At 33.6% G+C, this 13,129-nt stretch overlaps 1 protein-coding gene across 1 annotated transcript in view; it reads left to right on the top strand.

Annotated features, from left to right (window-relative positions):
• Positions 1 to 13,129, top strand: part of LOC113399626 (UDP-glucosyltransferase 2) — a 61,536-nt gene that overhangs the window by 3,725 nt on the left and 44,682 nt on the right. Inside the window, exon 2 of the mRNA XM_026638803.2 lies at positions 10,303 to 10,418. Within this exon, the coding sequence (XP_026494588.1) occupies positions 10,416 to 10,418 (3 nt within the window). The 5' untranslated portion in view covers positions 10,303 to 10,415. The remainder of the gene's footprint in view (positions 1 to 10,302; positions 10,419 to 13,129) is intronic.

Consider the following 13,129-nt stretch of genomic DNA (forward strand, 5'->3'; position numbering starts at 1 on the left):
GGTTTAGCCGGCCCCAGTTCGAGACTTTGTTTAAGGAAGACTCGATTTCAGACACAAGTTTGTTCCGGTTTTCTTCGACGTTTTCCCGAGAAATATTAGCACGGCCGGTGTATGAGGTGTCTACGGTGCTATCGCCTGCATAGCAGTGAATGTTACTGATTTGCAACAAGTCATTGATATGCAGAAGAAACAGAGTGGGTGATAGAACGTAGCCTTGTGGAACACCAGCATTGACGGATTTTAAGTCGGAGCATGCACCGTCGACAACGACTTTGATGCTCCGATCTGCCAAAAAACTGGTAATCCAATTGCATAATTTTCCGGGAAGCCATAGGAAGGAAGGACCAAGGAGGTGACGGCTATAGGCCTATAATTGGACGGGTCTGAGCGGTTGCTCTTTTTAGGGATCGGATGCACCAAAGCAGTCTTCCAGGAGTTCGGGACGACGCCGAATGCATAGGATTGCCGGAAAAGACGCGTTAAGACCAGCGCCAACTCGAGAGCACAAGTCCGTAGCACGATTGGAGGGATGCCATCGGGTCCACTCGACTTATGAATATCCAAGGAAAGAAGTGCTTTACGAACTGCACTTTGCCGGAATTTAACCTCCGGCATCGTGGTATCACACCGCGGGATTGTTGGTGGTGACTTTCCTCGGTCATCCAGAGTCGAGTTCGCCGCGAAGAGAGAGCCTAAAAGATCAGCTTTCTCCTTCGCGTTATGGGCCATTGACTCACGGTCTCTGTGCAAAGATGGAAAAGAGGGCTGACAGAAATTCCCTAAGATAGCCTTAGCGAGAGACCAGAACGCACGTGTTACTGAAGGGACACCCAACAGTCTCTCGCCAATTCTGGCAATGTACTCCGTCTTCGCCTTAGCAATCACGTTTTTGAAGGACCTAGAGGCAGAGTTATATTCCTTTCTGAATGCGCTGGTATTTACATTACGAGACGCCGATGCGTTAGCCTAGTCTTGGTAGCGTTTCCATTTTCGGCGTGAAGAAATTTTGCAGAAACAACCAAACCAGGGCTGGGACTTGCTACCGATGGGGACCGCAGAATACGGAATGAACAGTTCCATACCCTGAAGTACCACATCGGCGACAGAGTCAGCACCAACGCTCGGATCATCCGGCGAGAAACAAACCTGCCCCCATGGGTAGGATGCAAAGAAGGACCGCATTCCATCCCAATCTGCTGACTTGTAGTACCACACTCGGCGGCAGTCCACGAAACGAGGTCATGAGTACCGCGCAACCGGCACTGTACTCCGGACGAAACAGTGGTCCGACGAGCCCAGAGGGGGATCGACGATAACCTGGTAGCCATCCGGGTGGGAAGTCAGCAGAAGGTCCAACAGGGAAGGTATATGATCCTCCACGTCCGGTATTCGCGTTGGCGAGGTGACCAGTTGTGTCAAATCATATGCTAAAGCGAAGTCGAGAACAGATCTACCCGCATGATCGGTAGTGCGTGATCCAAGCCATTTGGCATGGTGGGCATTAAAATCGCCAAGAATTACTATCTCTGCGGATGGGATCTGCTGCAGCACGGAATCTGTAGCCATTTGGACGTGCTCAACCAGTCGGTCGGTTTCGGTATTACCGCTATGGGATCTATAAAGGCACGCGTAGATTCGCGGATGGTCGTCGCAGTCTACACGCAGCCAGATAATCGATAGGTCCTGCCCTTCAAGGCTGCCGAGACGTCGAGAACAGATATCATCTCTGACGTAAACGCACACCCCAGCTCGTGGTACAAAGAAATGTTCCAATTTGTACCCGAGGTAAGAAAGAAAAGTCGTGTCGGCAGGAGAGGATATTTGGGTCTCGGTAAGAAAGAGCAAGGCCGGCTTCGCCGTCTCAAGGTGAAAGTGAACGGCATTCAAGTTGGAGTTGAGTCCCCATATGTTGAGAAAGTCTACAGTAAGGGTGGTAGAGGTTGCCTTATGATGCCTGCTCCGCTTGTCCCGAACAGTGGCGAGCGCAAAATTGCCCCCCCCCCAGAATTCGGAGGGCAGCCTGGGCATCCGTGCTTAGGTGGTGTACGTCCTGAGCATGGATGCCCAGAGAGGGATTCTCCACCGCAGTCGCTGATGGTACCCTCCTGGGGTAATAAAACCAAATTCTGCACAACCATTATGTTTTGGGGGAGAGGGGGGTCGGGCCTCCGGGACTCCCACATACCGGACGAAACGCGGTAGCATAGCTACCACTTTACGCCGATTTTAAGTAAGAGAGTGGTACTTCCCCGGGCGTGCCGGCCCATTCGGCTGTAACTCGAAGGTATGCAGTGTGGCACTACTACTATAAAAATATAATATAATATATTTTTTATACAACGACAAACAAACAAACTCACTTTCGTATTTATATTATAATATTAGTAATGATTGGTATTAACTAATTAACAAATTATAAATAGTTCACCGATTCATGTTGAAATATTATTATGCTTCAATGATTTAATTTCATTTTTGTTCTTACGTTTTTAAATTGAAATGTCAATTTTATTTCGTGAATTTAAATATCTGTGGTTTAGATATTTGTATTGCCTGTTTACATTTATAATTCTTTATGGCTCTAGGCTCTATGTTGTTGTGTTTATTTTAATAAAAAAATATTTTGTCATTTGGCTTTGATACATTTTGAACAAATCTGTTCAGCTGTCTCCTTAGAGACACACTAATTGATTATTATATTTCCAAACAGTAATAATTTTTAGTGTTGTGTTTCGGGTTGAAAGATGAGAAACATATTATCCCCAGAAGGACATATTTGTCAGAATATATTAGTGGTCTTGGTTGGTGATGTATTGACGGTATAAGGAAATATTAATATTTCTTAAACCGCCAGTCTCTATGAAGGTCACCACTTACAACACGTACCACACTTTCATATATTTTATAAAAAAACATACATAGTATACTACAATCATGATAAAATATGTTTCTGACAGAGATGATAATAACTTGTTTTTAAATATTATATATTTAGTTAATATTCTATCAGAATATGGAATACATACATATATATTTAATGAAATAACATTGTTCGTAAATTATCATATAAATGTAGAATATAAAGTTTAAATGGTGACTGGTTCTATTACTTAAGTTAGTACCAAAAACTTGAAATTAACATAATATAATTGGGTCTTTAAAAAAATTATATAGAGAAGCTCGTTTGGCAATACAAACTCTTTAGGTTTACGTTATAAATAGAAAGTACTACTTTGATTATTACAATTCTTAACTTTTCAATAATATAATAATTCTTAACAAGAAAATTACAGAAAAATATAAGTATATTTTTGGGAAAATAAAAGTTAACAATTTACCAATAGACAATCTTCAGTTTTTTAATTTTTAAAATGTTATCAATATTCTGCCAGTTACAAATCGCATTATACATATTTATTATTGTTTTGTAAAGCTCGAACGCGACTTTAATGACTTTAGACTCAAATGTTATGTTACGTAAGTATTATATTGTGTAACCATAACTTACCGCTCTAGTACCCTAGGAAAAAGCAGGAAATACATCGGATCTAACGGGTTTGCTGTTACGTGTGCACACAACAGCATCAATCGATGTTGCATTAATCACTACATCGCGTCGTGTTTGTATTTGACTTAGTCTAGACAGGATTTACTTAAAAAAATAAGATAAATGTCATAATAAAGGCTTTTAAATATAATTATTTGCTGCATTTTAATATTAAGTTGTGCTAAGTCACAAACTGAAATACCAAACCTTATAATAGGTATTTTGTTAGTTCTCTGTATCTTGTGTTGTCAAGTTGGTTAAGATTTATATCGACCTTGAACGCTATCACGTTTGAGTTTGATTTAATTTTGTACATAAATTAGTTGAAGTGACAAGACATTTGTCCTATAGAGAGGGAAAGGGCGTGTTAATAGTTTTTTATGCATATAAGAAGGCAAGCGAGTTATTCCTATAATTAGGACATAGTAGTATTTGTATGAAAACTTTTCTAGTAATAAGCATGCTTATTTCCATGTAACGGTGTTGATGGAAGGATTGCTTTAAGCGAACACTTAAGCATGGTTATTGACGGAATAAATATTAGAAGCGTGCTAGTTTTAAGAATACTTAAAAGCAAGCCTTTAGCAATTCTTTACTCATCATACTAGATAACCAAAGGACTAAGATTATTATGCCTATAATAATACTATAACAATTAATTTAATTTTTAATCACAGGTAAGCATATTAATAACAAAGCATTACTTGTTTTTATATTTTATGTATTTAATAATAGAGATAGTTACTATAAATTTATATTTTGTTAGTCGACTACTCTGTATCTCATTTTGTAATGTATTTCTATCAAATACGTTTCGACACGTTGGGAGAAGTTTTTGTATATAATTTTCGAAACTAATAACATCTCTAGTTATTTGAAAACCGGTAAGTAACGATGCTTTTAACTTTAGCATAGAATTTCATTATGCGATGATACGAGACAAAATATTATAGGAATATTATCGTTTGCAAATACTATAAAAAATAAACACCATTTCATAATTTAAATAGAATTTTAGGATAAGTCAATATTTCTTGAGCAGTTTAATGTATTTAAAAAAAAAAATTATTACTCATAGTGAATAGAGAATATATTTCAATTATATTTCTTATTCAGTTCTGGCTTTTTAAAGGACTCAAGTTGTAAGAACTGTTATAGACTGTCTTTCAGAAAGAATTTTAGAGACACAAATAAAAATAAATAGTATAATAAATACGTAATTATCTATATTTGTTTTAAGGCACTTGGCTATTTGTACTGTTTTAAGAAACGTTCAAAATTAAAGGTAAATATTTATCAAAGTCTAATTTGTCAAGAGCAAACCACGCAAGACCGTTTACAGATTAAAAAAATACATTTGACGTCGTTTGTCACTTCTTGTACATAATTAATAATCAAATATGTATTTCAAATTTCTACATAAATCAAGATTAATATTGCCACGTTTTTACCTGTTCGATAAACTTCATCGTAATATTTTTATAACATTATACGACATTTATGGAATAAATTATGTCACACATACAATATTAAGTCATAATATTCTTTTTTTTTTATTTAGAACCGGGCGATGGTTAATCGTTAATAGGTTTTGGTACTAAGAAATATTATATATCATCTCTTATATTTACTGATACTTTTAATGTAAGGTACAAACCAAACCCTAATGTTTTCGATATTCGATATCATTGTTAAGATGCTAACCTATAATTACTATGGTTCACTTGTCCTTCAAACTGGTCCAAAGTATAACCGTCTACAAATATATATAGATATCTATTTAGAAAACCTTGCACTTACCTCCCAATTCTATATTATTTTTATTATATCATAATACTAATGTTATAAAGTGACAAGACTTGTTTGGGTTTCAGACTCACAAAAAATTCAAGTATATGCATGTGCAAATTTGTTCATACTATTAATATATATAGATAAAACTTTCCGTTAATAAAATTTCCGATATACCTTTATAATTTGGGCTAGTAGTTTTACAGGTATATGTAGATTTAATAATACATATTTTATGCGGTTAAATCCTGCATGTATTCTGCATGGAAATCGAAAATATTAAACTAAAAACTTTTTCAATTTTTGATTATTTATGTGTTTAGATAGTCTGTCAAAGGTCAGAACGCGACGATGAAAATAGTGGCCAAGTGTATACGCACACTAGGAAAATAGTATGACGTTTGTAGAATGTCAGGCGTAGCTGTCACGCGTACCAGGATAATAAAGTTAGCTGGTTTGTTTTAGTTATAATGCAATGCGACCCTCTACCTGGATGTACAAATAATCTGCGCTTTTATCTTCTATTGAATAATCCGCAATGTCGAATAATTACATAGAGAAGAATAAAGATTATTAAATCATTGTATCTATTTATTTGGGTAAAAATATATATTTGACCTTAGATTACCTTACAATAAACGTAACATAGGCTAATAAAAAAAAAAACACTCGTTTTTTTACAACAATAATTATAAATTGTTATAATAGAAAAGAAAGAAAAAAAAGAACAAGTTTATGATAAAAATTAAAAAATACCGGTTCAAACTGACACTCTCTAACCCAATGTAAATAAATGTGTAATGCCCGCGACACACTGACACCGCTTTGGATTACGTATTCGGTACAAAAGTGTGCCATCATTCTTACGTCTCATAATTTATATGTTACTGAACTGTGCTTTAACTTTTCATATTTATATAAAAAAAAAAATAGAATTTCGTACGCAATGTTTATGAAGATAGAAAATATAAAATTAATAGGTGTAAGTTACAAGCAAAGATTTATGATTTAAAAGATGTTTCCACATAGTGTTGTATATTGCATTATGTTTCAAAAAGGTTTAATATTACATATACCTCCTTACAATAGCTTTAAAATTTATATCATAATTCACTTAACCCGTAACTCACAGATTGTATCGACTCAATGTGTTATAGTGCTATACGAAGAAAGATCTGCCAGAATATTACGGCCGGTTGTCCGATTGAACTCATCCCTTCCTGGCAATACCTTTAAGGTGTCGCAATCCCATTATTCTATTTAAATGAGAATCGTTACGTTTTAATCTATTATCCGGTCCATCGAACGAGTGAAAGCTTTAAATTTAAGCCGAATTTCGAATTTTTAGCTAATCCAGGAATGTTCTCGACTCGCAAGTGATTTCCCCTGAGTCAAAAACCCAAAATGGGTGCTCGCTGGCCTAGACTATTATGTTTTGTTGCAGACTTTAAAATGCTACACGTCTATAAAAAATTGTGATAGCTAAATTATTTATTAGTATTTGTGTATTTGAATGACCAAGAGATGATAAGACAATGAAAACTAAAATTACGCATAGGTAATGTTTTCTTAATACGTTTCTATATTAGTGCGGCAACTATTTACAATACGTACCATGTTGTTGCGTTGCTATATTGCAGGCAAAAATCTAGTTGAAAACGAAAAAAAAAAAAACATTTAAATTATTGAGATATATGAATACTTACTGTTTTTTTACTAAGAACTTTGAGAAGACATATATTAAAATACATATAAGTTAATTAAGTTTTAAAATGGCAAGCGAGTTTGTTAGTTATGACAAATATAACCAGATAAAAATAATTGAATAATCTATCGTTACACGTATCCCGGCAAACACGAACTCTAGAAGCTTATGGGAAAGTCAGCATCATCATCATCATCAGCCTGTATTAGTCCACTGCTGGACAAAGGCCTCCCCCAAGGCGCCACTGAGCCCGATCTTCGGCCCTCTCATCCACTTCCTACCAGCCACCTTCCGTACATCATCGGGAATCATCGAGAATCATAGGAAAGTCAGTATCAACCACTAGTGTGTCATTATCTAACATAATTACCGCTATTGAGATTACAAATTTTAAATCACCAGCAATACTGATACCTTAAATACACCATAAGTAGTTAGAACATTATTTCAATACGCATTTATGAGGTTTCATATCGGTTTGAAGTGAGTGAATGGGATAAGAACAAAATGTCAAGGTTGAATTTAGTTGAGTCGATTTTTAAATGTAACGTCCGAGTGAACTGTTTATGAGAACATGAATATGGTTCCATTCGTTCATTTCATTCATTTAATTTCCTACATTGTAATTGAATTTTGCCCATGGTCATATAATTATATCTTATATTACCCGAAATTTCGACAGTTTCTGTCGTGGTCACCTCTGTCTCTACTGCAAGAGTTTACCATGTTAAAAATCGTGTTATGTAGTTAAATATCGTGAAAGTTTAAAGTCCATCATACAAGTTTATTTTGTTGAAATATTTTTTAGTGCATTGTTTTATAATATAATGTGAGAATTACTTTTATTACTTGTGTTTACAAACAAGAAATAAAAAAAAATTTCATTGCCTTTGACCCAGAGTCCTTGAGTTATTGTTACACATTTGTGTCTAGACGATTTTTCAAAAATCTATTACTAATCTTTATATCAAAGAATACTTTATCAATTTATAACAGAAATAATTGAGTCTAAGTTTTCGTAATATTTTTTTACATTGTACTTACGATGTGTTTTTATCGGCGTCGACTGAAAGTATTACGTTAAAATTTAAATTAAGTAATCATTAACTGACCTACAGACAATATGATATTGCATATTACGTATTTAATTCCATTCCATGTTTTCTTAACACTCATTGCTACTGAGATTAAACTTGACAAGATGCAAGAACTGAAAGTACAAATTAAGAATATATATATTACGTATAGATTTTATAATTTTTACAATTTATTATACATCTACTTGGTGGTAGGGCTTTGTGCAAGCCGGTTTAAAGGGTGAGTGAGCCAGTGTAACTACAGGGACGTAACATCTTGGTTTCCAAGGTTGATTGGTTAATATTTCTTGCAACGCCATTTTCTATGGGCGAGTGACCACTTACCATCAGGTGGCCCATTTGCTCGGCCGCCTACCGATATCATAATATATAATATATAAAGTAGAAATAGCCTGTTGTTGTAACTCGTTCCTTTACTTGTTTAAAGCTTTTTTTCAATGCACTGCTCAAATGCGAGTTTGTGGATACAAATGTAATTTACGTCCAATATAAACTATGGTGAGTTTTTTTCGCCACTTAACACGAAATCAATTATAAAGACAAATTCAGTACATGGAAATGAAGTTATTTTTGCGCGGATTGAACGTGTAGTCGTATAATACTAAAATGTTTTAGCCACTGAGACTCGATCTCGGCTTGGATTGTACTTATGATGACATATTATATAAAAAATATATTATAAAAACCCAGCGATGGTTGTTCTAATTACGAAACCAGCACGATTCTCATTTACACCTGGTCTTTTTAATCTATGTTATATAACTTTTGTTTTTAAATATATATGATTACTAGAAATTATTATTTCGAGAAACCTCTTAAAAGCGGAACAAATGTTAAGAGGTTTTTAATACATATTTATTATTTTTTTCTTACTTGATGGATAATGTTTCCCACATGTAGTGATATAATTTCAGATATAACTTTAAAATAAAACCATTTTATTTAAAGATTTAAGGCCTTTTGAGAAGAAGTTAGGCTTACTTAGTTAGGACTGTGAACTAAAACAAGTTCTAATCTAAAAAAAAAAACACTATTTTGTTATTAAAGCGAGTGTTTAATGAATATTTTAATTGGTTTTACGTAATCAAGAAAATGGAAAGCGTATAAAGCTTGAAGTTTCGGAAATAATTGTATTAAGTTAACCCCGTTTTGTTAAAACAGTTAAGTTTAATAAATATTACACTACAAGCTGAACCTGCGGCTTTACCTGCGCGAACTTTATAAAACTGTACCTATAGCGCACAAACCGTCACCACAAAAAGTAGCCTATGTCCTTCTCCGGGTCTCAAATTATATCCACACCAAATTTCATCTAATTCAGTTGAGCGGTTTAACCACGAGGACGTAACAGAGTTACTTTCGCATTTATAATATAAAGTAAAAAGTAAAAAAAGTATAGATTGTCAAAAATAAACTTCAAATAAGATTGTCAATGTGCGAGACTTGTGTATTTTGCACGTTTGATCCATATTTATATAAATATATATTACAACATTATTCATTCCAATCGGTGCTAGGCTTTATGCAAGACCGTCTGGGTAGGTACCACACATTCATCAGATATTCTACCGCTAAACAGCAATACATAGTATCGTTAATATAGGCACAAGGGACATAACATCTTAGCTCCCAAGGTTGGTGGCGCATTGGAATGATGTAGGGAATGGTTAATATTTCTTAGTGAGGCAGTGTAACCAGAGGTTCAAGGGTCATAACATCTTATTTCCCAAGGTTGTTGCTGCATTGGATTTACAAGGGATGGCTAATGTTTTCTACAATGCCAATCTATAGGCGATGGTCACCATTTACGATCAGATGACCCACTGATCGTAAAAGCCTACCTTATAAAAAAGTAAAATATTCATTAGACAATTACTTTTAAAGTCAAATATACGTTAATTTGTAATTTTTTAATATTGTTATTTACAAGTTTTTTTTTTTATAATAGACCGTGTATTACCGTGTAAATTATATTAAAGAATTTTTGTTATTTAATTATTTTAATCATAATAAAATATTTGTTTAGAATTAATTAATATACATTTAAATCGGTTTTATTCCTCGTCATAATGCAAAAACACGCTTAACAAAGCGTTGCCAAAATCATCTCGGTCAACGTCATGATTCGCTTTCACTAAGTCGTTTTTTTTTTTATTTTGCAGAGTCGAGCAACGAAAGCGAGTGGAGTGCATTCGGCAGTTGTTAGTGTGGTGTGAATTGTTGGTTCTGTGCTAAAAAGTTAAGTGTTGCCAGTTACTACGAAATTGATTTTAAAATGGTGAGCTTTAAATTATACTTTTGTTATTTTTGGTTTGAATTTCAAACTTTCCTAAGACTATGTAACATTCGTTTATTATCTTTTATTTTATTAAATTTAACAAGGTATTTTTATCATGATATATCGTAATACAAGAGTTTTGGAAATTGTTTATAATTATTACTTTTAATATAAATAAATTATTACAAATAGTTTTTTTAAGAAGTCGTTGCCTCATTAACGAGTTAGTTATGTAACTATACCGCTTGCACAAACATACACAATACTAAATATATGTTTACATAATATTACCAATGTTATGTTGCAAATTCGTGTATTTAAATATATCGACGATTAAAAAGAGACAGATAACAATTATTTATTTCTGGACGATTAACTTTTTAAGTGGCCTAGCTGACCGGGCTAAGGAAATCTTTTAAACCAAGTTTAGTTTCGTAGTATTTCAAAGGTCATCTTCGCTTTGAAGATAACGGAGACTTCCGACTTCTAGACTTTTTGTGGTCATTAATATGTCATATTTCTAGTTAAATAAATAATTGCTAATTAATTAATTAATTACCTGAATATATGAGTAACAATTTATAGTCTGTTCCAACCTGGAGGTTTATATATATAATATTTGGGAACACACGTACCTATATGATAAACTCATGACGTTAACCTAGATGTAAGCCTTTATTTGTAGATTTACTCTGTTGCTCAAATCTCAAAGCTCAAATCTTACCACAGAATACGATCGTGAAATGTCAAAGTGATATGTAACATTGAATATAATTACTCGGTGGAAGGGCTTGGGTAGGTACCACCCACTCATCAGATATTTTACCGCCGAACAGCAATTCTTAGTATTGTTGTGCTCCGGTTTGAAGGGTGAGTGACTCAGTGTAGTAATAGCACGATGAACATAACTTCTTAGCTCCCAAGGAGGGGTGCATGAGCAATGTCAAGATGTTTCTACAGCATTACTGCTATGGGTTGGGTGAGCTCTATTTACACAGATCAAGTATCCCATTTGCTCTTATACTATAAAAAAAAACTAATTAGAAACTTTAATTAGCATATCACCGTAACAGTTTTCAACATTTCACGAATACGATGCAATATGAGACCGTAGTTATGCTGCCAGTAAAGAATCATCAATCGCTGGTCCTTAATAAATTTACCATGTCTCTTTATCTAGTAACTTAGTAATTTTCTTCTTGTATAATACGACATCCTTCAAGTAGTAGTAAATATATGCAGCATGCAGTTTGTATACTGCCAATTGTGAAAAACGGTAATGAATTCTAGAAGGTGACGTTAAATACAGCTGATTAAAATCTATAATATCTTTTAAACCAAAGGAAATAAATAAAATTAATTGGTTTATTATGTACACTTATGGTTAATGTTTAACCGAAAATACACTTTGTTCAAGTCGGCCTTTACAATTTACTTTTAAACCGTAATTTCAAAAGATTTAATTCATCACTTACCGGTTCGCAATGTAGTTTCTACCGAGGTGAATCTGCCTGAAACTGACACTATCAGTCGTAAACAATTCAATTTCCTCCATGAAATTCAAAATAAATGTATAAGGCAAATATTTTTGATTTTAATAATAATTATATGAGTATATTTTTAACACAAACTCAAATATTCAACTAAATATTTTGCCTCTAGAAGGGTTTATTGACTTTGTGCAGTCGGGAACTTGGTATATAGTATATAGCTTTATGCTTAGTTTTCGTGCAGGGCGAACTTAGACTGGTAACACAGAATATCATATACACGTATGAAATTATGTAAAAAAAAATGTTTCGTTTTTATTGGGAATAGGCATCAGAACAATTAATGACGAATAACAAATTAATTATTCATCGCTGCAAGTTGATACTCAAAAGTATAGGAATTATAGATTATATTAATTCCTCTGCGAGCCCCATTGCTTAAAACTTATTTATTTTTAATATGGCGCTGACCCTTAGGATCTCGTAACCTTAGCGTATCGAGTTTATACAATGATTATTACATCTTTAATCAAACCTCAATAATAAATATAATTATAAATATACACAATATTGTTGGAAATGTATTGTATTCATATTTTGTTAATAATATACCGTTGAGAGTTTTAGACTCAAGGACTATTTTAAGTATATTCATATAAATTGACATAGAAAAATGTTACATTTTTAGAAATTTATTTTTTATTAATTACAATCAATACTTGTATTTCGAATATTTAAATAATAGTATGACGTATCAAAGTTGATTGACCTCGTTGTCTGTATGCCTGTGTGCCTTTTTCATGCGTTTTGTTGTTTTACAATGCCACTGTCTATGGGCATAGACAATTTTATAATGGACGTTTGTCTGGTCACTGTATAATAGAAGACTGTATAATATAATAAAATAGAAGGAGATTTTTTCAAACTTTCGCATTTGGTCGCGTTTAATTTAAAGAAAAACTGTTGAAGCCGCTCATTAATGTTGTTTTATTTATATTGACATAGTTCTCTTTACGAGGAATTACTTATTAATATTCCTATTGTTCTTTCAGTTTAGAGTAAAGCTTGTTTTAAAGGAATGGGCTGACAAAAGCCTAAAGGTTTAGGATCGAATCTGCGTCTATTGTATTGTTATGCGGGCCGAGTTCAGTTAAGCTGTAGAGATAGATGATTTATTTGGATTAAAAAAGGTATATTAATAAATATTATGATTTAAAAAAA

Source organism: Vanessa tameamea, chromosome 15 (assembly GCF_037043105.1).
Source record: "Vanessa tameamea isolate UH-Manoa-2023 chromosome 15, ilVanTame1 primary haplotype, whole genome shotgun sequence".
NCBI lineage: Eukaryota > Metazoa > Arthropoda > Insecta > Lepidoptera > Nymphalidae > Vanessa > Vanessa tameamea.